General features: G+C 47.1%; 1 protein-coding gene across 1 annotated transcript in view; it reads left to right on the forward strand.

Annotated features, from left to right (window-relative positions):
• Positions 1–1161: 1161 nt before the first annotated feature.
• Positions 1162–25283, forward strand: part of LOC145351695 (H-2 class II histocompatibility antigen gamma chain-like) — a 28848-nt gene continuing 4726 nt past the window's right edge. The window contains exons 1-7 of the mRNA XM_080201266.1: positions 1162–1390; positions 10987–11165; positions 14542–14624; positions 17442–17504; positions 18915–19010; positions 20551–20659; positions 22632–22739. Coding sequence (XP_080057392.1) covers positions 1290–1390; positions 10987–11165; positions 14542–14624; positions 17442–17504; positions 18915–19010; positions 20551–20659; positions 22632–22739 — 739 coding nt within the window. The 5' untranslated portion in view covers positions 1162–1289. The remainder of the gene's footprint in view (positions 1391–10986; positions 11166–14541; positions 14625–17441; positions 17505–18914; positions 19011–20550; positions 20660–22631; positions 22740–25283) is intronic.

Here is a 25283-nt window from a genome sequence, read left to right on the forward strand (position 1 = left end):
AGATCATGGCTGATCTGTCGTGGCTCAGTTCCACCTTCCCGCCCTCTCCCCATAACCCTTAATCCCCTCTCTCATCAAAAACCCATCAACCCGCGTCTTAAGTATATTTAGCGAGGCAGCCTCCACCACTTCAACGGGCAGAGAATTCCAGAGATTCACTACCCTTTGAATGAAGAAGTTCCTCCTCAACTCCGTTCTAAACCGCCCCCCCTTTATCTTGAGGCTATGCCCCCTAGTCCTACTATCCTTTCTGAGCGGGAAGAGTCTCTCTACCTCTATCCTATCCATCCCATTCATCATCTTATACGTCTCAATGAGATCTCCCCTCATTCTTCTAAACTCTAACGAGTACAAGCCTAATCTATTCAGCCTCTCCTCATAGCTCAACCCCCTCAACTCCGGCATCAGCCTAGTAAACCTCCTCTGAACTCCCTCCAAGGCTAAAATATCCTTGCGTAAGTACGGCGCCCAAAACTGCACACAGTACCCCAGCTGTGGCCTCACCAGTGCCCTGTACAGTTGCAGCAAGACCTCCCTACTTTTATATTCAATCCCCCTCGCTATGAAGGCCAGCATCCCATTCGCCTTCCTGACCACCTGCTGCACCTGCAGGCTGGATTTTTGCGACTCATGCACAAGGACCCCGAGGTCCCTCTGCACCGTCGCCTGCTGCAGTTTTTTGCCATGTAAGTAATAGTCCTTCCTACCATTATTCCTACCAAAGTGGACCACCTCGCACTTGCCAACATTACCAAGCTGTGATACAACCAAAAAGAAAGCTTTCTGTTGTACATGTGTAAAAGTAGTTGAGAGTCATAGCCGATGTGCCAAATTTCCTTCCTCTTGTGAGAAAGTGTCAGCATGGTGGGGGAGCTGGGGGGAAACTGGGACAGGTTGTTGCTGGTGATCTGGACACCTAAAAACTTGAAGCTCTTGACCCTTTCTATTTTGTCCCCGCTGATGTGCTGCACAGGCAAGTGGCAGACTTTGGATAATGGGCTGGCGCTCCCCATCTCCCACTGAGTGAAACCTGAACCCTCAAAGCATTGTTAGATCCCTCCGAGTGCTTATATGCGAGGTCGGCTGATACTCAGCTCAGTACGGCAGGGACTTTCCACGCTCGAGCATGCCAACTTCCTCTTTACTTGCGGCTGAGAGTGAATAAAACAAAACCCTTGCTCAGACTGCGCACATACCTCTCTCTGGCAGCACCGGAGTGAAGTCTCCTGTGGACAGTGCAGGGAAGGAAGGGTAAGCCGGTGGAGTTTGCTTGGACAAAAGGTTCCACAATGTCAGCCGATGAACAGCAGAACTCTTTGCTGAACAATTCACAGCAAGACATTGCCAGTCATTCCAATGTGGAAGCCAGGACCACCGTTACGGGGCAGAGGTAAGAGTAACGCTTCAACAGCCGTCTTGTCACTTTGCATGGGATTGTTGGTGGTAATCCCAACAAGGGAACAAAGAAACCCCTCTGATCCTCACTCAACAACTGACTGTGTTTCCTACTGTATCCAGGAGAACGGAGAGTCCTGAGAAAGCTGCAGGTTAAACATCTTACCTGCCACATCTTTCCAGGACTTATCTTTATTTCTTGATGCATTCCTGGGAATACTGGCCTGGGCTAGGATTTATTGCCCATTCCCATTCTGAGGTGAAGGCGCCTTCTTGAACTGTTGCTGTCTGTGTGCTGCAGGTGCACCTTTCTGGACTCTTTTCCCTCTCCCTATAGATGCTGCCAGACCTGCTGAGATCTTCCAGCGTTTCCTCTTTTGATTTCAGATTCCAGCATCCGCAACGATTTGCTTTTCTCCAGTGTTCTCCCTCGGGTACTGGTTAATATCTGTACCTCAATCAATATCAACACACAAAAAACCCCCTGGAGATTGTGATATTACTGTGTGTGGGATCTTGTGCAGGCTTTAGCGAGCCTGTTACCTACATTACAATAGTTATTACACTACAGGAAAATACTTAATTAAAAAAAACATGTTTTGGGATAAAGTGGGATCAGAAAAAACACTGACGGGATGGAAATCCCTTTTGTCTTTGTTTAAAATGTACTCAGATTCATGAAACTCCAGGTTCTGGGAATAAGAGGTGATTTTCTTAAGCTGGAAGGGGTAATGAAGATTCTTTATGTAATATGATCCATTCTATCTGTTTAAAGATAAAAGCAGTTCGGTCCGAATCTGAGAGGGTTACACTGGGGTCTGAGCTGGAGAGTTTTCCTCACTTCCTAAAACTGCTGCCCAGCTTTTTTTTTCTTTTTGTTTCGAATTTTGGAATCCTTTGTGACCCAACACCTCTACTTCCCTGTCTTTGTCTGTTCCCCCAAGCTATATCTCGATCCTCTTCCCTCTATGCAACATCATCAAACCTGCCGTGTTGAAAAGAAAGATCAGAAGTTTGGGGCAAGTTCCATTTCTGTCAAAGCTCAGCACCTCCCAATCACTCCACTGTCGCAACTTTAAGCGGGTGGTTCAGCCCCACTCACACATAGCCCATACACACACATTCACTCACACTCACACACACACACACACTTACTGACACACAGTCACTCACACACTCAGCCCATACACGCACACTCACACACACACTCACACCCAGCCCTTACACACACTCACTCACACACACACAGCCCATACACACACACACTCACTAACACAGACACACACACACACACACAATCCCAGCGTCAGTCACACACTCTCCACCAGAGGTCAGTGGTGAGCTGTGAGGTGCATCTGGCTCATTCTGCTGTAATCTGTTCAACAAGGTCTATAGCACTGAGACCTGTCTTCCTTTATTCACACCTGCCTCTTCACTCCCAATGAGGCAGGTTTCCCTTGTGACCCAGAACACTGAGGGTCAATACAAAAAGTGGGGCGTCGCAAATCAATTTATGCTACACTCACCTAATATATGCACAGACACACACACACACACACACACATGGACAGGCACACGCTCCCACAAACAGGGACAAGAATACGCACACAGGCATGCATGCATCCACACAAACATGTATCTGCACATACACAGGCATATTTATATGCATATACAGGCATGCACAAATACACACACACACACACATATGTGCACACGGACACAAAATAGCCACACACAAAGAACACGTATACACACAGACACACACACACATGCACAGACACACACACACACACAGATACACAGACACTCAGACATGCAGACTCACTGTAGGCATTGCTCAGAAACAGGATCTTCAGCTGAATTTGATCCTTTCTCCTGACCCCAGGACACCGTTGAGCTTTGCAAAGAAAATGGTTTGCGCAGGGAAAGTTTCCAGCTGTGGTTAAAGTTCATTTCCCATCTCCGATACGAATCTGAATCCAGGTTCAAACCAGATTGCCCACATTCACCCAGTGTGGGCAAGTTCACAGGTTTTAACGAACGTTCTCTTTGACGGACTTGAACCTACAAATATTTTAGTGTCACAAATGAATTAATTTCTGCTGGAATCTTGGTCTATTTGTCATTGTAATGGGAGGGATTTACATTGCAGAGTTATGTCCTGACGTATCTGGATTGGGGGCTTTGTGCAGTGCCCTGTTACCCTGCAGAGTGGGTCAGTCGGGAGGGTGGTTATTGATCTGTGAGTATTGGATCTACCTTGTATCAGCTTTGGCTGGTGTTGATGCAGGGTCAAGTCTGATCGACACCTCACCGCTGGCCTCAAACTTTTTTTTATCAACTTCCCTCAGGCCAGGCTATAATAAAACCAGAAAGTCAGCTACAAACAATAAAATTAAAGTCACCAAAGTTCCAGAGGACCAATGGCTGCTCTCCCTTTCCGAGAGAGAGCTGACTGGTGGCGATTTTAACCCTTGGGTCGCCACACCTCAGACAAGGAGCTAAGCTCCTCATGGATAACCTCGGCTGGTACGGGACTCGAACCCACCCTGTGGGTATCACTCTGCAGTGTGAGTCAGCCATCCAGCCAACTGAGCAAACCTGCCCTCTCTGTTAGCCAGAAGGCAGCCATGAAAACCAGCAAGAGCTCATGTGAGCACAATCCCTGACAAACAAAATGGCCGCCCTTCTATTGGCAGGGCATTCTTTGAGACAGTGGGCGGGATTTTCGGGCCTCGCTCGCCCTGACACCGTAAAACCCCACACGAGGCCAAAGCACCTTCCTGCTGTCCGCCCCTCGCCTGCTCCAAGTACCGTGGTGGGCGGCACTGGTAAAATTCCACTCATTAGCTCAGTTGGGCCTGGGCATCAATTTTCATGAAGTCTGCCCTAACAGGATGGCACAGTGGTTAGCACTGCTGTCTCACAGCGCCAGGGACCCGGGTTCAATCCCCGGCTTGGTCACCGTCTGTGTGGAGTTTGCACATTCTCCCCGTGTCTGCGTGGGTTTCCTCCGGGTGCTCTGGTTTCCTCCCACAGTCCAAGATGTACGGGTTTGGTGGATTGGCCATGCTAAGTTGTCCTTTAGTGCCAGGGGGACTAGCTAGGGTAAATGCATGGAGTTGTGGGGATAGAGCCTGGGTGGGATTGTCCTCGGTGCAGACTTGGTGGGCCGATTGGCCTCCTACTGCACTATAGGATTCTATAATTCTAGGACCTAAAGCAGTCATGTATAAGCCATTAGCACAGTCCCAAGGTTATTGTTGTCATTTGGGTACTTGTATCGGCCATTTTGTTTGAGCTCTGTCGGGGAGGAAATGGTCAAACCTAAGATGGAATTTCTATGACTCTAAAATGGCTGCTATTCTGTCAGTGGCTGCAATGTGGAAATGATGAAAACTGAGGCATTTGTCACAACCTGTCCAGCAAAATGAATCAAAAATCCCCAACTTAATTTTCAAAAGGTTGAGTTCAGCTTTGAAAATCATTCGAATCATCTCTGCCCACACTCATAATAGTTTCCTGTGTTTTGATATCTCATCCTTTCATTGCTCAGTTGGAAGAGGAAGTCTTCGTTATCTCAGATTTTAATTACCTCTGTAAGCGTCCTGCGACAAGAGGGCAGTCACTGGGTAAACATCTGGAGGGTGGACTTAAATCGATCCCTCGTTCAAAGGGCCAGTACAGACACAGCAGGCCAAATGGCCTTCCGTGCTACGAGATTCTGAGATGGTTCTGCAACCAGTGTAAATTTTCAAGTCAAGCTTATGAACTCACCCTGCTGGGATCAAATTCACCGTTTCCCTCCCCTCCATTGGGACTGTGTTCTGGTAAAACATCAGCAAGCCTGCCCAATTTCCATTCTAATGGACCTTAATGGAATTTTGCCAACTATAAATGGATGTGGAAGCCATTTGCAAATTGCTACCCATTGTGCGGCAGGCACGAGATGGAGGTTCCAAAATTTAACCTGTTGGCAAACACGTCCTGTTTGATTTGCTCCCCGGGACATTTCATCATTTCATTTTCTTTATTTCATGAACTATTCTGGATGGTCTTCCTCAAACAAATACAGCAGAAGGAAATAATATTATCATAGAGTGATTATTACAGAATGAGGCACTTGAGCCCATTGTGTCTGCACAGGTTCTCAAGCAGCTTTCTAATCTGATCCCATTTTCCAGCACTTCCCATAGAATCCTTACAGTGCAGAAGGGGGCCATTCAGCCCATCAAGTGAGCACCGACTTTCTCGCCCAGGTCCTATTTCCATAACCCTGCACATTTACCCCACTAATCCTCCTAACTGGCATATCTTTAAACACTAAGGGGCAATTTAGCATGGCCAATCCACTTAATCGGCATAACTTTGGACAGTGGGAGGAAACTGGAGCACTCGGAGGAAACACACGCAGACCTGGGGAGGACGTGCAGACTCCGCACAGACAGCAACCCAAGGCCAGAATTGAACCCAGCTCCCTGGCATCGTGAGGCAGTAATGCTAACCACCATGCCATCATGCTGCCCTCACTTGGTCTTATATGCTATGGCGTTTCAAATTCTCTCAATGTTGGAGGGTTCCCCACTCTGTGACAACGGGGTTGCTTTGGTAACAGGCTTCAGGCATTTGAATGTTTGAATTTTGCCCAATAAATTTAAAGCAGGCACCCAGTTACCAAGAAGCTATAAGATTTGAATTTGATGTTGTTGGCAACAGCAGACCAAGCCTATTGTAGGAAAATTGGTAGGTCATCACAGGTAAAAGAGAGTGAAAAGAGGGAAAAACAATTGGTTAACAACTGCCACCTCTCAAATTGAGAGAGAGAGAACAGCCCTCCACCTTGCCAGCTGTATATATCTCCTAAGAAAATGCCCCATCTAACCAGAGAAAGATACCAAATTGAAAGGAACTTAGAGACCGAGGGAATCCACGAAGGATTCCAAAAGCTCCCGAAAGCCACAAAACCTGGTTGTATTTTCTGAGAGTGACGGAATTCTATTATTATATTTTTGGTGAATGAATGAGTATTGCATTTATTTGAACAGCATTCCAGTCGAATCTTATTTGATTTGGGACGTTACTTGTTTAGCTAAAGTTCTCAGTTAGTTAAATAAGTAAATCGTTGAGTGATCGTGTTAAAGTGAGTGTTGGGTATTTCTGTCCATTACCCACTGAATGTTACTGGAAAATAGTTTGCACCTTCCCACACACTTTTCGCAGATTATGAGATGACGGGTTCCTCTTTGGGGGATTTGATGTTGCGGCTTACAGGGAACAATCTCCGCGTGGTAACACTAACTATACGTCACGTCCAGATTCCCACTTCCCCCTGGGTGAAAAGATTTACATATTTGGCTGTTAGCTACAAGGACGATCCCTGGTTCATGCTGACAAATACGCTTGAAAATTCTGGTTGGATAAAACGCTGTATAATTGTAGTCTTCAAATTCATATTGGGATGTGGTCCGTCATTTGCTGCCCACCCTTCACTGAAAGAGAAATTCTTGCATTTCTATAGCGCCTTTCACGATCTCAGGATGCTCTAAGGCTCATTACAGTCAATTAACTACATTCTAAACTGTAATACAAAATGTAGCAGCAGGAGTAGCCCACATGGCCCATCCAGCCAGCTCCACCTTCAATCAAATTGTGGCTGATCTCGGGTTTCAACTCCATTTTCCCATCCACTCCCCATATTTTCATTCATTCATGGGACATGGGCGTCACTGGCTGGCCAGCATTCATTGCCCATCCCTAGTTGCCCTTGTGCTGTAAGTCGACCACATTGCTGTGTCTCTGGAGTCACATGTAGGCCAGACCGGGTAAGGATGGCAGATTTCCTTCCCTAAAGGGCATCAATGAACCAGAGGGGTTTTCCTGACAACTGACAGCCGTATCCTTTAATTCCCTGAGAAATCAAGAATCTGTCTATCCCAAAAGAGAAAATGCTGGAAAATCTCAGCAGGTCTGGCAGCATCTGTAAGGGGAGAAAAGAGCTGACGTTTAGAGTCCAGATGACCCTTTGTCAAAGCTAAAAGGCATCGAAGGTGGGAGATGTTTATACTGCAGGGGGAGGGAATGAAAGATGAGTCACAGCCACAAAAATAAGGGGAAAGGTTGCTAACGGCAATCCATAGAGAGAATCGAAGGAGAGAAGAGAAAGAACCTTCTATTCTCTCTACGGGCTGCCATTAGCAGCCTTTCCCCTTGTTTCTGTGATTATGACTCATCTTTCATTCTCTCACCCCACAGTGTAAATATATCCCACTTTCTATGCCTATTAGCTTTGACAAAGGGCCATCTGGACTCGAAACATCAGCTCCTTCCAGATGCTGCCAGACCTGCTGAGATTTTCCAGCATTTTCTCCTTTGGTTTCACATCCCGGCATTCCCGCAATAACTTGTTTTTAATCTGCGTATCCCAACCTTAAACATGTTCAACGATGAAGCCTCCACATCCTCTGGGGTAGGTAGAGAATTTCGAAGATTCACAACCCACCGAGTGAAGTGATTCCTCTTCTCCTTAGTCCGAAATGATCGGTCCCTTGCCCTGAGAAAGGATATACTGGCACTGAAGGGAGCGCAGAGGAGATTCACTAGGTTGATTCCAGAGTTGAGAGGGCTGGCTTATGAGGAGAGACTGAGTAGACTGGGGCTATACTCTTTGGAATTCAGAAGAATGAGGGGAGATCGTATAGAAACATATAAGATTATGAAGGTAATAGATAAGATAGAAGCAGGGAAGTTGTTTCCACTGGCGGGTGAAACCAGACCAGGGGGGCATAGCCTCAAAATAAGGGGAAGAGATTTAGGACTGAGTTGAGGAGGAACTTCTTCATACAAAGGGTTGTGAATCTGTGGAATTCGCTGCCCAGCGAAGCAGTTAAGGCCACCTCATTGAATGTTTTTAAGGCAAGGATAGATACATTTTTGAACAGTAAAGGAATTAAGGGTTATGGTGAGTGGATGGGTAAACTGAGCTGAGTCCACATAAAGATTAGCCATGATCTTATTGAATGGCGGAGCAGACTCGAGGGGCCAGGTACTCCTGCTCCTAGTCCTTATGTTCTTATGAGACTGTGCTCATGTTTTAGACTTCCTGACCAGCAGAAACAATGTCTCAGCATCAATAGGAAATCCGGTTTCACTTTTACACACGATACAAGGTCATACCGACATGGTGGTGGAGGTCAGAATATTGGCTTCACTGAAAGTGATCAAACAAGTAACTATTGAATGGGAAACTGGGCAGAAGGCCACTACTCTCTCTCCTACAGAGTGAAATCAAACAGGAAGGTTTCTTACAATGACCTTGAATCTCTTCAATTGCTAATTGTCAAACGGTGGAAGTTTCTAGAATTCCTGACTGCAATCAGCCGGGGATTTCCATGTTCAGGCTCAATTAGAATAACATCCTCGTAAAATAAATCTGAGACATTAGAGCAATCCTTAGTCCAGAAACTCCCTCAGACAACTCAAGGCAGCTCTCAACACTCCCCAGTTCAGGAGTGCCTCAGATTAACAATTCACATTCCTCATGGCTTGACCCTACACTGGCTCTCCTGGCTCTCTCTGCAATCTCCTCTAGCCCTACAGGGACCTTTAACTTACCCCTGCTACTTGTTAGCACATATTGCCCATGTGGAAAGGTCTCCTAAAATGGTACTGATAGCTGATAGCTTACACCAATATGCAAGACATTCAAATGCAGTGACCCTTGCACCTCGTTAGCGCACTGACCCATTGCCCCTCATTAGCGCAGTGACCTTTGTCAGTGCAGTGACCCTTGCCCCTCATTAGCACAGTGACCCTTGACCCTTGTCAGTGCAGTGACCCTTGCCCTTCATTAGCGCAGCGACTCTTGCCCCTCAATAGCACACTGACCTTTGCCCCTCATTAGCATTAGCTCATTGGAGGATTCCTTGGGACTTTCCGGATCTTGTGTGACTCTCAGTGATCCACGGAACCTGAATTCTGGGAAAACAGTGGAAATTCTCAGATAATCCACACATTCAGATGGGGCCTGTTGCAGGGCAGGGATAGGGGCCAATAAGACTGTGGTAACAATATCAACAAAAATATGTACTCATGAAATATTTATAGAGAGAGATGATGCTGTAATGGCAATAACATTGGTTAGTAATTGCTTTGGGGACATGGGTTCAAATTCCATCATTACAGTTGGATTATAAAACTAGTAATGGTGACCATGAAACCGTCATCGATTATTGTAAAAACCCATCTGGTTCATGAATGTCCCTAAGGGAAGGAAATCTGCCGTCCTTACCTGGTCTGGCCCACATGTGACTCCAGACCTACGGCAATGTGGTTGACTCTCAACTGCCTCTCTGAAATGGTCATGGAAGTGCAGAAGAAGGAGGCCATTCGGCCCAGGAAGTCTGCATTAACCACAATCCCACCCAGATCCTATCCTCATAGCCCCATGCATTTTACCCTTGCTAGTCTCCCTGGCAGTAACAGGAAATTTAGCATGGCCAATCCACCTAACCTGCACTCCTTTGGACTACGGGAGGAAACCCGAGCACCCGGAGGAATCCCAGGCAGACATGGGGAGGATGTGCAGACTATGCACAGACAGTGACCCAAGCCAAGAGTGAAACCTGGGTCCCTGGCGCTGTGAGGCAACAGTGCTAACCACTGTGCCACCGTGCTGTCCTGAGGTCAAGTGAGATGCATGGCTCATCACCACCTGCTTAAGAGTGGGCAATGGGTGATGGCCTCTCTTCTCAAGAAGAAATATGATAAAAGATGACAGTCCTGGAAGAAATGCAGAAAACAGCTTAAGGACTGAGTGCTAGTGTTAAGTGATTTGAGTTATAAAGAAAGGTTAAGAGGTCAAAAGAAAACAAGAGGGAGGTTAATGTGTTCACCAGATCTCCTGGGATTAACCTCCAGGACAGTAACTGAAAGGGGAATTACAAATGTCCTCCCAGTACTTTTGCTGCAGGACTTAAAAAATTTGGAGATGCTGAGGGAGGGGAAACAAATGTTTGACTGACCATCCAATCAGGTAACGATAAGCCTGTTGACTTTCCAGTAGGCTGTGGGAGGAATGTGGGGTGATTAGCTGTAGGAATAATTGGATGTAGAAGATACTGCAGTGAAAGTTCAAAGTTTGTCGTTTGCTTCAACCGCCCAGTGCGGAGGTGGGGGGGGTGCGGGCAGGCGGGGATGGCAGAGAACCTGCCTCTGGGCCTGATGAAGCTTGCCAGAAACAGGTCCAGGCAGTGGGCGACTGAGGGAGTCGTCTGAACTGACTGACTGCCCCTCTTCCGCAGCTATATTCGCAGCTGCCTACATAGGGAGCGTGCAGTGTCCAGGAGCACCGCTGAGATCTTCTGTACCCATTGGGCACCGCAGGGACTGGGATGCGTTATTGACTCTTCTGATTTTGGTTTGATGTTTCCTTTCTGCTTTGTTTTTTGTTGAGGGTGATTCTCCTTCCTTTAAGGGGTTGCCCCTTTTGCCTCGCCCCTCGTGTTTGGTTAGTTTAGTTGTTTTGGGAATGGCATCCTCCGCTGCCTCAGAGAGCACTCCAATAACCCTCCATTTGACTTGTCTATTTTCCAGCAGCAGCAAGTGCTCTCGAAGCCTCCTCTGGGGCGGTGTGACTGTGCTGGCCGCCATGCTAATCGCTGGACAGGTAGTCAGCGTCATGTATTTGCTGAAGCAACAGGACAAGATCACGGATCTGCAGAAGACAACGGATCGAATTGAAAACAAGTACTCTTCAAGCCGGAATCCAGTCAGTACGTACATCCTCTTTCCTTTCAGTGCTTTGACTCAAGCCCAAATGAATCTGAGGGCTCTCGAGATAGAACAACACGATAAATAGCGAATAGACTGAAAGCAAGTTGTTACATCTGGAGTATTATGCAGAAATGACGCTAGTTTCTAATCATGCAGGAACTGGATTTACAGGATTTTATACAATGCTCTGAATGCCGCTCAGCTCTCGACCTCCAGCTCTTTCTACAGCTCATTTACTTTCCTCAGAGTCAGCAACCAGGCTCAAGCACACTGAGCCTCAGTAGTAAGCAGACCCACGTACACCATGGTTGAGCGCTGCACAAACAAGGTCAGCGACAGTAATCTGTGTCAGCGACCAGGCTCAAAAGTTTAAAGTTTTTTGATTAGTGTCACAAGTAGGCTTACATTAACACTGCAATGAAGTTACCGTGAAAATCCCCCAGTCACCACGCTCCGGCACCTGTTCGGGGTACACTGAGTGAGAATTTAGCACAGCCAATGCAGCCAACCAGCACGTCTTTCGGACTGTGGGAGGAAACCGGAGCACCCGGAGGAAAGCTACACAGAACAGGGGGCGAATGTGCAGATTCCACACAGGCAGTGACCCAAGCTGGAAACTGAACCTGGGCCCCTGGCGCTGTGAGGCAGCAGTGTGAACCATTAGCCATCTTGCCACCCCCAAGACCCGGTTTGATTCCCAGCTTGGGTGACTGTGTGGAGTTCATACGTTCTCCCCGTGCCTGCGTGGGTTTCCTCCGGGTGCTCTGGTTTCCTCCAACACTCCAAAGATGCTCAGATTAGATGGAGTGGCCATGTTAAATTGCCCCTTAGCTTCAGGTGGTATCACCTTTAGAAATTTCACAAGGCAAGTGGATATTTAAGAGGACTAAGCCACAAGATTATGGGAATAACATGGGATTGGAGAAGTTTTACACTGACAGGATGAAAAAACCCAGCTTGCAGGTGCAGCAGGTGGTCAGGAAGGCGAATGGGATGCTGGCCTTCATAGCGAAGGGGATTGAATATAAAAGTAGGGAGGTCTTGCTGCAGCTGTATAGGGCATTGGTGAGGCCGCAGCTGGAGTACTGTGTGCATTTTTGGGCGCCGCACCTGCGCAAAGATATTTTGGCCTTGGAGGGAGTGCAGAGGAGGTTTACTAGGCTGATACCGGAGTTGAGGGGGTTGAGCTATGAGGAGAGGCTGAATAAACTAGGCTTGTACTCGTTAGAGTTTAGAAGAATGAGAGGAGATCTCATTGAGACGTATAAGATGATGAATGGGATGGATAGGATAGAGGTGGAAAGACTCTTCCCGCTCAAAAAAGACAGTAGGACTAGGGGGCACAGCCTCAAGATAAAAGGGGGGCGGTTTAGAACGGAGTTGAGGAGGAACTTCTTCACTCAAAGGGTGGTGAATCTCTGGAATTCTCTGCCCGTTGAAGTGGTGGAGGCTGCCTCGCTAAATATTTTTAAGACGCGGGTTGATGGGTTTTTGATAGGAGAGGGGATTAAGGGTTATGGGGAGAGGGCGGGAAAGTGGAACTGAGTAGCGACAGATCAGCCATGATCTTATTGAATGGCGGGGCAGGCTCGAAGGGCTGGATGGCCTACTCCTGCTCCTATTTCTTATGTTCTTATGTTCTTTATGAACAGAATGGTCACTTTACTGTTGTAAGGCGTTATGATTCTATGATGGGGAGTTGGGCGTTCAGCTCCTTGTGCCCGCTGCATTTAATTAGATCATGATGGATCTGTATCTCAACACCTTACTTCCATCACCCATAACACTCGTGTGTAACCACAGTCTGGGGGCCAGATTCTCATGCCCTCTGTCTGCGTCGGAGCAGAGACAGGTTGGATTGAAAGCAGACTGGGTCGGATCCCGGGATTCCCGCTCCCATTCCAAGTGCCAGCAATTCCCACTGGCACAGGATGAGGGTGGGGATGGCGAACTCGACTGTACTCCCAAACTGGCCAGCCTCATTGCCAGGATAGGCATCTCATATTCTTATATCCACCTCCCCATATCACCCCCTCCCTGCAATTTCTATGGAGCCAGACCAGCTTCTAGGTAACTCATAGCCCATACCTCTTCAGAACATGAGGGGGTGTGGGCTATGCCCATAGTCTGGATTCAGGAACCTTTTGAAAGGTAATCGTAAAATGTCTTATCCATACTGCCCCTCCCCCCCAGCCCCGCACTGCATCCTCACATACCAGAACGAATCAGCTGTGTCATTAATAAATTTCACTAATGCTGAGGGGAAAAAGCATTCAGAAATCTGATTTGCAAAAATAACCACCATTCTTACAACCCCACAAAAGTGTCAATCAGACAGAGCCATTAATAACATTAATAAGTAAAGCTTCATTTCATAACTCTTAGTCCTGTCCAAATATACATATAGACATCGACAAACAACAAAGAAAAAGATAACTGACCATAACCTCATAAACGTGTCAATCAAACAGAACCCAGACTCAGCTAATCCATTTGTAAGTCTTAGTGATCAGCTACCCATTTATAATGAGGCCATCTGGAAACTGTATCAACAGAATTAGATAGCTAGAGATCTGTTCCTTGAAATGGGCTCATTATGCATTTTATGTTAATGCAATCTAACAAAACTGTCAATTATACTCCTGAACAGCCATGCCACAAACTATCAAATTTTCAAAATCAGCTAAACATTCATAATAGCCACAGCTATCAAAAGATTATTGAGTCCCTAACTCCAAAGGCTGAAATCGAAAGAGTAGATGCTGACTTCTGCATTCGAAAACAGATTACCTATCAATCAATGTGGAGGAGCAACCTATTTTTGCATGCATTATAGAATTTTCTTCATGGGAAAAAGTACTGTAATGCATATCAATGCATTGTCTCTGGTAGTCAATGTAATGTTCAACTTACCTTTGCAGAAGCACTGCATCATCGAAACAGATCCACATTTCAACACAACTTCTTACAGTAACATTTGAAGGTGTCAAAACATTTAACACTTCCTGTCAAAATGTTCCCAACTCCCCAGGCTTCCTGAAGGGTCACGTGCTGTCCAAGGACATGTTTTTTTTGTTTGAATACCCACTCCAGCACATGAAAATAGCATGCAGGAGGAAGTAGTCTTCACAACGTGGACCCCTGACCTCAGAAAGGGCGAGTGTGTGTGTTTTTGCACCCAGCCTGCCAAAAGTCCAGGTGAAAATGGAGCCGGGAAGGTGGAAGAAAATTGCTCCTTCTGCAAAAAGGGAATAAGCTCAGTGTTTCGCACTGAAACGCATCTCTGTTGAAAGGTGGAAATCTGTTTCGATGCCTTCTCTCCATGTTGTCAATGAGTTGCACTCATAACAAAATAATTCCCATTTATCTCTTCAGAGCCTAAGCAAATAATGCACCTCCGACCCATGATGATGGACATGCCCATTTCGTTCATTGACCCAGACAAGGAAAGTCCAAAGGTAACTTCCAGCAAAGAAACAAAAGCAAGACGTTACACTTCACGTGGAACGATGGAGATGGGGGGGGGGGGGGCGCGGGCAGCCTGATAGAAGTCTACAAGATTATGAGGGGCATGGACAGAGTGGATAATCAGAAGCTTTTTCCCAGGGTGGAAGAGTCAATTACTGGGGGGCACAGGTTGAATGTGTGAGGGGCAAGGTTTACAGGAGATGTACAAGGCAGATTTTTTGCACACAGAGTGGTGGGTGCCTGGAACTCACTGCTGTGGGAAGTAATGGAACTGGATATGACAGTGAATTTTAAGGAGCATCTGGATGAATAGGATGGAAATAGAGGGATATGGTCCCCGGAAGGGTAGGGGGTTTTAGTTCAGTCGGGCAGAATGGTCGGTGCAGGCTTGGAGGGCCGAAGGGCCTGTTCCTGTGCTGTAATTTTCTTTGTTCTTTGAATAAAGGTTAAACACTGCAAGGGGACATATTGGCTGGGATTTTTCAGACTCGCTCATCCTGAAACCATAAAATCCCACCCAAGGTCAATGGACCTGTCCATGGGCCGCTCCTTGCCTGCTCCAATTCCCGTGGTGGGTAGGTCGGTATCCGGCCATTAAGTGGCTTGTCATCTGAAGTGACTATTTTTTGGATCTTACTGTGCACAACAGTGGCTGTTGTATTTGGCCCACCTGGTTACAGTGACTGATCTCCACTCAGACTCACTGGACATGGAGATGTTCTGAGAAGGGGATAGAGTATTGCACAAAGAGAATGGATGTTAAAATTAGTAGGCTGCTGTTCCATTCTCCTCCATGTCCTGATGGGGTCTTGGTGCAACCCTCCCCTCTTCCTCCTCTACCATCATCAGGCTCTGCGTTCGGCGTGTGGTCTGTGAGGCATTCTGGCTTTGTTTTCCAACTTGGGTCAGTCAAAATTCTCAGCACCCTCGGCACAGAGATCGATAGGTTCTTGATTGGTAAGGAGATCAAAGGCTACGGGGATAAGGCGGGAGAACGGGGTTGAGAAACCTGTCAGCCATGATTGAATGGCAGAGCAGACTCGATGGGCTGAATGGCCTCATTCTAATTCTGCTCCTACATTTTATGATCTCATACCCTCTCCCTCACCCCAATTCCTAGCTCCCTTCCCTGTCAAGGGCTAGATGGCCTACTCCTGCTCCTATTTCTTATGTTCTTATGTCAAGCGAATCCAACATTAAGCTTGAATCTGACCCCTCCTCCCCCCCACCACCCGACCCCACACCAATCGATTAAACCAAGCTTCTGCCAAGCAACCCCCACCACCACTCCCCCCCACCCCCCCCACCCACTCTCTCCCAACTCCATGCAAAAGTAACATAAAGCCTGAGGACACCAGAGGGTCATCCAGACTCGAAACGTTGGGCTCTGTCCCTCTCTCCGCAGGGGGCCGTCAGACCGGCTGAGATTTTCCAGAATTTTCTGCGCTAAGATTAACCGGACGAGCTGAACCACACAGCACGGGTGGGACTGGGTGGAAGAGAACTCGAGTTTCTGTTCCTCACACGCTGGTGAGAAATCCAATCGGTGGCTGTTACAGCTTTCCGCAATTCAATCTGCGGAGTGGGAGGAACCAACTGCTGCTCCTCCAGCTCCAAGTTCATGCCACACCACTTGTAACCCCCACCATTTGCCCGGGGCTTGCAAAATCCTACTAACTCCTCCTGGTTTGAGATAATTCACCCCTCCTTAACCTGGGACTATCCCTCTCTCCACTCACACTCTCTGCACCCGATTACCTGTAAAGACTCACATTCCAAACATTATCTTGTAAATTGTGTCTCTGTCTATAAATACTGTGTTTGTGAAGCCAATTCTCCACGCACCTGATGAAGGAGTAATGGTCCCAGAGCTCATGATTCCAAATAAACCTTTTGGACTTTAACATGGTGTGAGACTTCTTACTGTCTCTGACTAAGATCAGGAAGTCTAATCACACTACTTTGGAGCTCCCTCGCCCATTTTCCGTTAACTTTATTCCATGTTTGTTTCTGGTTGGATGCTCGAGGGCTTAAGTTCATGGCCACCAGCACATGGACGAAAAGAGGGAAAGCGATGGCTTTTGCACAGAACGTTCCACGCTCCCAGCAAAAGCTTGTACAGAGAACAACCCTGCTTGTCCACAACAGAGGTTGTGGGATCTTTAAACATTCCCCCGCTCAGAGGGTAGATATCACCGGTTCCACATCTCATCTGGTGGGGCAGTGCTTCCCCAGTACTGGCACTGGGAGAATTGTAGAATCCCTACAGTGAGAAGGAGGATATTTGGCCCATCCACACCAACCACAATCCCGCTCTGGTCCTATTCCCGGAACCCCACATATTTACCCTACTAATCCCCCGACACTGAATGGCAATTTAGCATGGCCAATCAACCTGGCTGTTACATCTTTGGACTGTGGGAGGAAACCGGAGCACCCGGAGGAAACCCACGCAGACACGGGGAGAACATGCAAACTTCACACAGACAGCGACCCAAAGCTGGAATAGAACCTGGGTTCCTGGCGCTGTGAGGCAGCAGTGTTAACCACTGTGCCACCGTGCCTAGATTTTACATTTGAGTCTCTGGAGACATGGGACCTGAACCCACAATGTGATGACCCAAAGGCAGGGAAGTTATCCAGTGGGAGTTGATAAATCCTTCCAGAGTTGGGGTGACACTGCAGGCAGGATCAGATTGATATATTTTGATGAGTTTTGATTTTGGAACAGTTCATGATGGTTATGACTCGTTAATTATATCAGAGAAAAATGTAATTTGGGTTTTTTGTGTGTGTTTTTTCCACAGGCTCCAAAACCCACCCCCGCCAAGCCCATGACCTTGCCAGAACAGGTGCAGGAACTGCTGAAGGTAGGACATTTTTGTGGAATGATACAGAGGCGGAGAAGGTTTATTTCTACCCAATCCAACTCCTTGAAAGAAGAACCCACGTAGTCCCATTCCACCAGCTCTTTCCCCTGAAAATCCTAACCTTTACAGATATTTATCCAATTCTCTTTGAAAGTTGATCATTGAATCCGCTTCTACCGCCTCTTTCTGGCAGCACGTTCATCTCTGTGCGAAAACAGAATCTCCCACCTGGCTCCTTCGCCAATTAACTTTAGTCTCTGACTTCTGACCCAGCTTCAAGGAAACAATTCCTTCCCTTTTATACTCTCAAAACTGTTTGTAATTTTGACCGTCTCCATTCAGTCTGCCCTTTAACCTTCTCTGCTCGAAGGAGAAACCAACCCAGCTTCTCCAGGCCCTCCGCATAACCGAAGAACTTTATCCCCCGCACCGTTCTAATAAATCCCCTCCTCACCCTCTCCAAAGGCCGCAACCTCACTGGTCATCCGCACTCGTGACCTTGTAGCAAGGTCAGAGAATTTGATGACCAGCCAAATCTCCATTCACTGCGGCGGGATGGGAAAATCCCATCAGCATGAACGGTGGTAGGATTCTGGCCAAATTCTTTTTTTAAATTCATTTGGTTATTTGACATGGGCGTCGCTGGCTACCCAGCATTTATTGCCCATCCCTAGTTCCTCTTGGAGGGCAGTTGAAAGTGAACCACATTGCTGTGGCTCTGGGGTCACATGTAGGTCAGACCCGGTAAGCATGGCAGATTTCCTTCCCTAAAGGACGTGAGTGAACAAGATGGATTTTTCCGATAATCGACGATGGTCGTCAATAGATTCTTAATTCCAGATTTTTTTTAATTGAAGTCAAATTTCACCATCTGCCGTGGTGGGATTCAAACCCGGGTCCCCAGAACATTAGCTGAGTTTCTGGGTTAATAGGTCTAACGATAATACCACTAGGCCATCGCCTCTCCAAGTCAGCCAACCTAATGGTGTTTGGTAGTAGGTATGATCCTCCAGCTGGGGTGGACGTAGTGGTTTACAAAGGGTCTTTAAAAATGATTTTGAAAGGTTATATTTGAGGAGTTATGGGAAAAGGATGGGCAGTGCACGTTGGACTAATCAGATAACTCTTTCAAAGAGCTGGAATAGGCTCGAATAGTTCTATAACATCAACATGTCTCCATTTTGTGAGCTGAATGTGGGAAGAGTGGCCCAAAAGACATTGAAGGCTTTGATCATTCGCATAAACTTCCCAACCAACCGCGAGGGAAGGGAAAGTACGTGACGGTCTTTAAGGCCGTTTCTGTGTAGCTCAAATCTGAACAGAAGGTTTAACATCATTGAAGAATGGGTGACGACGCCTTTGGTTAAACAGTTAGCCAATTATGACATGATGTTGTTTTTTCAATGGCAGAAGGAGAACACAAGCAAGACCATCCCTGAATTCAACAGTTCCTTCTCCGCCAACATCGACCTACTGAGGGACAGCATGACTGAATCCGAATGGCAGGTTAGTGCTTTGTCGCAAAGGATTGCATTGACTTTACACTACAGGAAAAGGCCATTCAGCCCAACTGGTCCATGCTAGTGTTAAGGCTCCACACAAGCCTTTTCCCACCTCAGCCTATCAGCATAACTTCTAGTCCTTTCTCCCTCATGCACCTCATTAGTTTCCCCTTAAATGCATCTACTCTATTCGCCTCAACTACTCCCAGTGATAGAGAACGGTGAATCTGTGGAACTTTTTTTCCACACGAGGCTGTGGAGGCCAGATCATTGAGTGTCTTTAAGACAGAGATAGATAGGTTCTTGATTAATGAGGGGGTCAGGGGTTATGGGGAAAAAGCAGGAGAATGGGGATGAGAAAAATATCAGCCATGATTGAATGGTGAAGTGGACTCAATGGGCCGAGTGGCCTAATACTGCTCCTATGTCATATGGTCTTCTGGTCTTAGAGACTGATTTCTCTCATTCGAACAGTGTAGAAGGGTGTCCCCGGTGTTGGGGGTGTCCTGAATCAGGGTTATAGCACTGGGTTACGGGATAGTAGGTTTAGGACGGAGATGAGAAGGAATTTCTTCACGCGGCAAGTGGTCAGCCTGTGGAATTCTCTACCCAGAAAGCAATTGAGGTCAAAACATACGTTTTCAAGAAGCAGTTAGATATAGCTCTTGGGGCGAAGTGGATCAAAGGATATGCGGGGAGGGGGAAGGTGGGATTAGGCTATTGAATTGGATGATCAGCCATGATCATAATGAATAGCAGAGCAGGCTCAAAGGGATGAATGGCCTCTTCCTTCTCCAATATTCTATGTTTCTAGGTCTCTTTAGTTTTAATTTCTCCCACAACTCATGAACTGGAAGAGGCCATTGAGCCCCTCCAGTGTGTTCTGCCATCATGCCTGATCTGTGCCTGAATCCCATCCTGGCCCCTGATACCCGTGGCTGGCAAAGATCTATCACATTCGCCTTTGAAAATGTATAACTGAGCTGGCATCTCCTGGTGGCACAGTGGTTAGCGCTGCTGCCTCGCAGTGCCAAGTACCTGGGTTCAGTTCCAGCCTTGGATGACTGTGTCGAGTTTGCACGTTCTCCCCGTGTCTGCATGGGTTTCCTCCGGGTGCTCCAGTTTCCTCCCACACTCCACAGATGAGTGGGTTAGGCGGATTGGCCATGCTAAATTGCCCCTTAGTGTCATGGGAAATACATGGGGATAGGGCCTAGGTGGACTGTTGTCGGTGCAGGCTCGATGGGCCAAATGGCCTCCTTCTGCTTTGTAGGAATTCTACAATCCTTCTATTCTATATTGCCTTTCTGTGGGAGAGACTGCCACACCTCCAGTAGCTGCTGTGTGAAGAATTGGAACCATCTTCTCTGCGTCTACTCTTCCTCAACCATTCGAATGTTTAAAGTGTTTGAGCTTAGTTTGAGAGATGCTTCGATACCTAACATTAAAATGCATACCTTCCTCCATCAAAAGTAAACCCACAATGCAGTTCACAGGACCCAAGCCGTTAGATACTGACCTGGTGATATATCTTTTGTTCACAGGACTTCAAAACTTGGCTCCAAAACTGGCTTCTCTTTCAACTCATTCAGGAGAAGAAGCCAGAGCCGACAACCAGTCCCCCCAAACGTCAACCTCAACCTAGACACGGTGGTATGTATCTTCATGTGCTTTATACGCTTGTCACCGCATCCACCACCTTTGACATTCATTACCCACCCACCCCCCTCACCCCATACTGACACACACTGCGGCCAGAGTGTTCCATCTACAAGATGCACTGCAGCAACTCACCAAGACTCCTTTGACAACACCTTCCAAACCCACAACCTCTACCATCTAGAAGGACGAGAGTGGCAGATACATAAGAACTAGGAGCGGGAGTAGGCCAGCCAGCCCCTCGAGCCTGCTCCGCCATTCAATAAGATCACGGCTGATCTTTTTGTGGACTCAGCCCTACTTACCCACCCGCTCACTCTTAATTCCTTTACTGTTCAAAAATTTATCTATCCTTGCTTTAAAATACCTGGGAACTCCACCACCTGCAAGTTCTCCTCCGAACCCCTCACCATCCCAATTTGGAAATATACTGGCCATTCCTTCACTGGGTCAAAATCCTGGAGCTCCCTCCCTAAAAGCGCTGTGGGTGTACCTACACCACATGGACTGGAGCAGTTCAACGTGGCAGCTCACCTTCTCAAGGACAACAAATGCCTAGCCTGGCCAGCGACACCCTTATCCTGTGGAAGGATGGATTAAACGTGTTGAGCACCAGTCCATTAACTCCTTCTGAAGTATAACCACTGTTGTAGTGTACACAAACCGATAACCAATTTGTGCTCACCACAAACACAAGTGAGATCAATGAGAAAGTCATTGAATTTAATTGAGGGATTGATGCTAAATAGTTAAAAGGCTGCAGTGATTGGGCAGATATGCAATCGGATGTCTCAAAGACTTCAGGGAATTGGGAGAGGGTGGATAACTCAGGAAGAGGGGGATTTGTCTGGTTACTGTTTCAGTGAGACCATGGAGGATTTGAAAAGAAGGGTGGGAATTTTGAGATTGAGGCTGGATCAGGATGCACTACAGAGGGTGGCAATGGCCTAGTGATATTATCACTAGACTATTCATCTAGAAACTCAGCTGATGTTCTGAGGACCTGGGTTCAAATTTCGCCAATTCAGATGGTAGAATTTGAATTATACTGGACCTTGGTGAGACCACATTTGGAATATTGTGTTCAGTTCTGGTCACCTCACTATAAGAAGGATGTGGAAGCATCGGAGAGAGTGCAGAGGAGATTTACCAGGATGCGGACTGGTTTGGAGGGTAGGTCTTATGAGGAAAGGTTGAGGGAGCTGGGGCTTCTCTCTTTGGAGTGGAGGAGGATGAGAGGCAACTTAATCAAGGTTTATAAGATGATGAGAGGGATTGATACAGTGGACATGCAGAGACTATTTTCTCGGGTGGATGTAACTGTTACTAGGGGGCATAACTATAAGGTTCATGGTGGGAGATATAGGAGGGTTGTCCGAGGTAGATTCTTTACTCAGAGAGTGGTTGGGTTGTGGAATAGACTGTCTGCTGTGATAGTGGAGTCGGACACTTTAGGAACTTTCAAGCAGTTATTGGATAGGCATACGGAGCACACCAGAATGATAGGGAGTGGGATTGCTTGATCTTGGGATTGAACATAGCTCGGCACAACATCGAGGGCCAAAGGGCCTGTACTGTGCTGTAATGTTCTATGTAATAAAAATTATCTGGAGTTGAGAATCTACTGACGACCATTGTCGATTGTCGGGAGAAGCCATCTGGTTCATTAATGTCTTTTAGGGAGGGAAATCTGCCGTCTTTACCCGCTCTGGCCTACATGTGACTCCAGAGCCACAGCAATGTGGTTGACTCCCAACTGCCCCTTCGGCAACTAAGGATGGGCAATAAATGCTGACCCAGCCAGCGACGCCCGAGTTCCACGAAAGAATAAAATAAATCCGCAGTCATAGAGGATGATGAGTATAGTGCGCAAATCACATCAGCACTAACCTGCTCTGGAGAATTGGTGCCAAGTGTATCACTGTAGCATTAGGCTAAACTGCTGCATTATTTGTGTCTGTGACAGGGAGAATGATCTATTCAAGCATTGCGATGAAACCGATGATGGTTAACCTGCCAGATGATGACAAGCCGAAGGAGGCCAAATCTCCCAGTGTTGTTCCTGCATTAAAGGGTAACTATGGCAACTAATGTTTAACCCGTGGCGAATGCCGGATTGGAAAGGATCAGTGCGTTTGGGTGTTAGTTTAACGGTGAGACTGGCCCTCCCTTCCCCCACCCCACTCGCAAACATTCGAAGTGGGTTAGGGATGGTGTCTTCGGGCTGTCCACTCACGTTGCCCAGAACAGCAGAACCAGCTCAAAGGAATAAGCGTTTTCGAGACACGCCGGCCGGAATTTTACTGCCTCGCCCACTCCAGATCGGGGCGCGGAACGGCATTCCCTGTTGGCCTCGGGCGGGATCTTACGAGCCTCGGATGGGTGAGGCGGTAAGATTCCAGCAGCTGGGTGGAATCTCCCCCTCCCGCGCCCCAATGCTGGTGGGTATTGTCACCAGCAGGGGTGGGAAATTTGGAGGGCTATTTAACGGCTCTGCAAATGTTCTCTTCCCGCCCACGATGATGCCCACCTGCGTCAGGACTGGAAAGCTCGGCTGGATGCCTGGTGTCTGTAATGTGCTCTGAAGAATGGGTAATTTTGGTTCTGTGGGGTTCCCCAAGTTCTCCGCCACTGGGGTTTTTCCTCATCTCCTGCCTAGGCCTGTTGTAAACACAGTGACACCGTTTATGACACAATAAGTTATGCCTCATTGATCACCATGATTCGTGAGGAGTGGGGAGGCGGGGGCTCAGGCCAAAGAGCCAAAGCCATAGCATGTGCACAGGCTGGGTTCACCAGAATGACTCTGGGGATAAGTCATGTTATGAGGACAGACCTGAATTATTGGGAATATTTGCACTGGGGTGGAGAAATTGAGGTTTGTAAATGTCAGATGTGTCTATGATTAAAGGAAAAGGTTTGTTTCCCCTTGTGGGAGAGTCTCGAACCAGAGGACACAATCCTCGAGTAAGGGGGTCACACACTTAAGACAGAGATGAGGAGGAATTTCTTCTCTCAGAGGGGAGTGAATCTGTGGAATTCTTCACTGCAGAGTTGCTGGGTCATAGAATCATAGAAACCTACAGTGCAGAAGGAGGCCACTCAGTCCATCGAGTCTTCACCAATCACAGTCCCACCCAGGCCTTATCTCCAAACCCCATGCATTTACCCTAGCTAGCCTCCCTGACATTTAGGGTCGATTTGGCATGACCAATCCACCTGACCCGCACATCTTTGGACTGTGGGAAGAAACTGGAGCACCTGGAGGAAACCCATGCAGACATGGAGAGAGTGTGCACATTCCACACAGACAGTGACCCAAGGTGGGAATCGAACCCAGGTCCCTTGCACAGTGATAACCACTATGCCACCTGTCCTTAAGTATGTTCAAGGCTGAGATAGACAGATTTTTAATCAGTAAGTGGATCGAGGGTCATGGGGATATGGCAGGAAAGTGGAGTTGAGGGTTATCATATCAGATCATGATTCCATTGAGAGATGGAACAGACTCAATAGGTCGAAGGGCCTACTTCTGTTCCTACAACTTATGATCTTATGGATGCATGGAGTTTAGAAAAAACATCTCCACACTGGCTGGGAACTTATGCCACAGGGAGTTACTGAGGCAGGAACTGGCTATTGAATGGAAAACTCGTAAAAGCCTTGATTCAGAAAGTACAAGGTGAAAACCTGGCTGTGGGGATTAGGGTTGGATTGATCTTGAGAAGAGGAGACAGACAAGATGGGTTGAAAGACCTCCTTCTATGCTTAAAGATCAAGGTTCGACCATAGGGTTCTAAGGTCACAGAGCCAAGCTGAAACCAATTGACACAGAAAGAACTGAGTCATTATTGACAATTATGTGATCACTCAGAGAAGTGAGCCCAGTTCTAACCACACACATTTCACAAAACACAAAGACAAGGAAAGTCAACATGAGACACAAAACCAGCAGTTATCTTTTCTGGGGAGGTATTATGATTGATTCTTGGGATGCAGGCATTACGGGAGAGAGCTACGTTCATTAGTAAAGAGGATGGTGGAAGTCTGAAGTCCTCCTCTCTGTGGGATATTCCCTGAAGAAACTCAGGGCCCTGATGGGCAACTTCTGAGGACAGTTAACAATCGACCATGTTGGTGTGAGACTGGAGTCGCATTTAGGCTCATATCAGGTAAGGACAGCGGGATTCTTTGCGAAATGGATATTAGTGAGCCAGTTGGGTTCGCATGACAACAGCTCCTTACTCACTTTTACTGATATCAATGTTTCATTTCAGTATCTATTTTTGAACTGAACTCCAACATTCACCTCACAACTCTCAACCCTATGCATTTAGCGTGGCCCATCCATCTAACCTACACAACTTTGGGCACTAAGGGACAATTTAGCATGGCCAATCCACCTAACCTACAGCCTTTTGGACGCTAATGTGCAATTTAGCATGGCCAATGCATCTAACTTATACATCTTTGGACACTAAGAGGCAATTTAGCATGGCCAATCCAGCTAACCTGCACATCTTTGGACACTGAGGGACAATTTAGCATGGCTAATCCACCTAACCCAACATCTTTGAACATTAAGGGGCAATTTTGCATGGCCAATACAGCTAACTTG

Source organism: Carcharhinus amblyrhynchos, chromosome 13 (assembly GCF_965287045.1).
Source record: "Carcharhinus amblyrhynchos chromosome 13, sCarAmb.v2.hapA, whole genome shotgun sequence".
Taxonomy (NCBI): domain Eukaryota; kingdom Metazoa; phylum Chordata; class Chondrichthyes; order Carcharhiniformes; family Carcharhinidae; genus Carcharhinus; species Carcharhinus amblyrhynchos.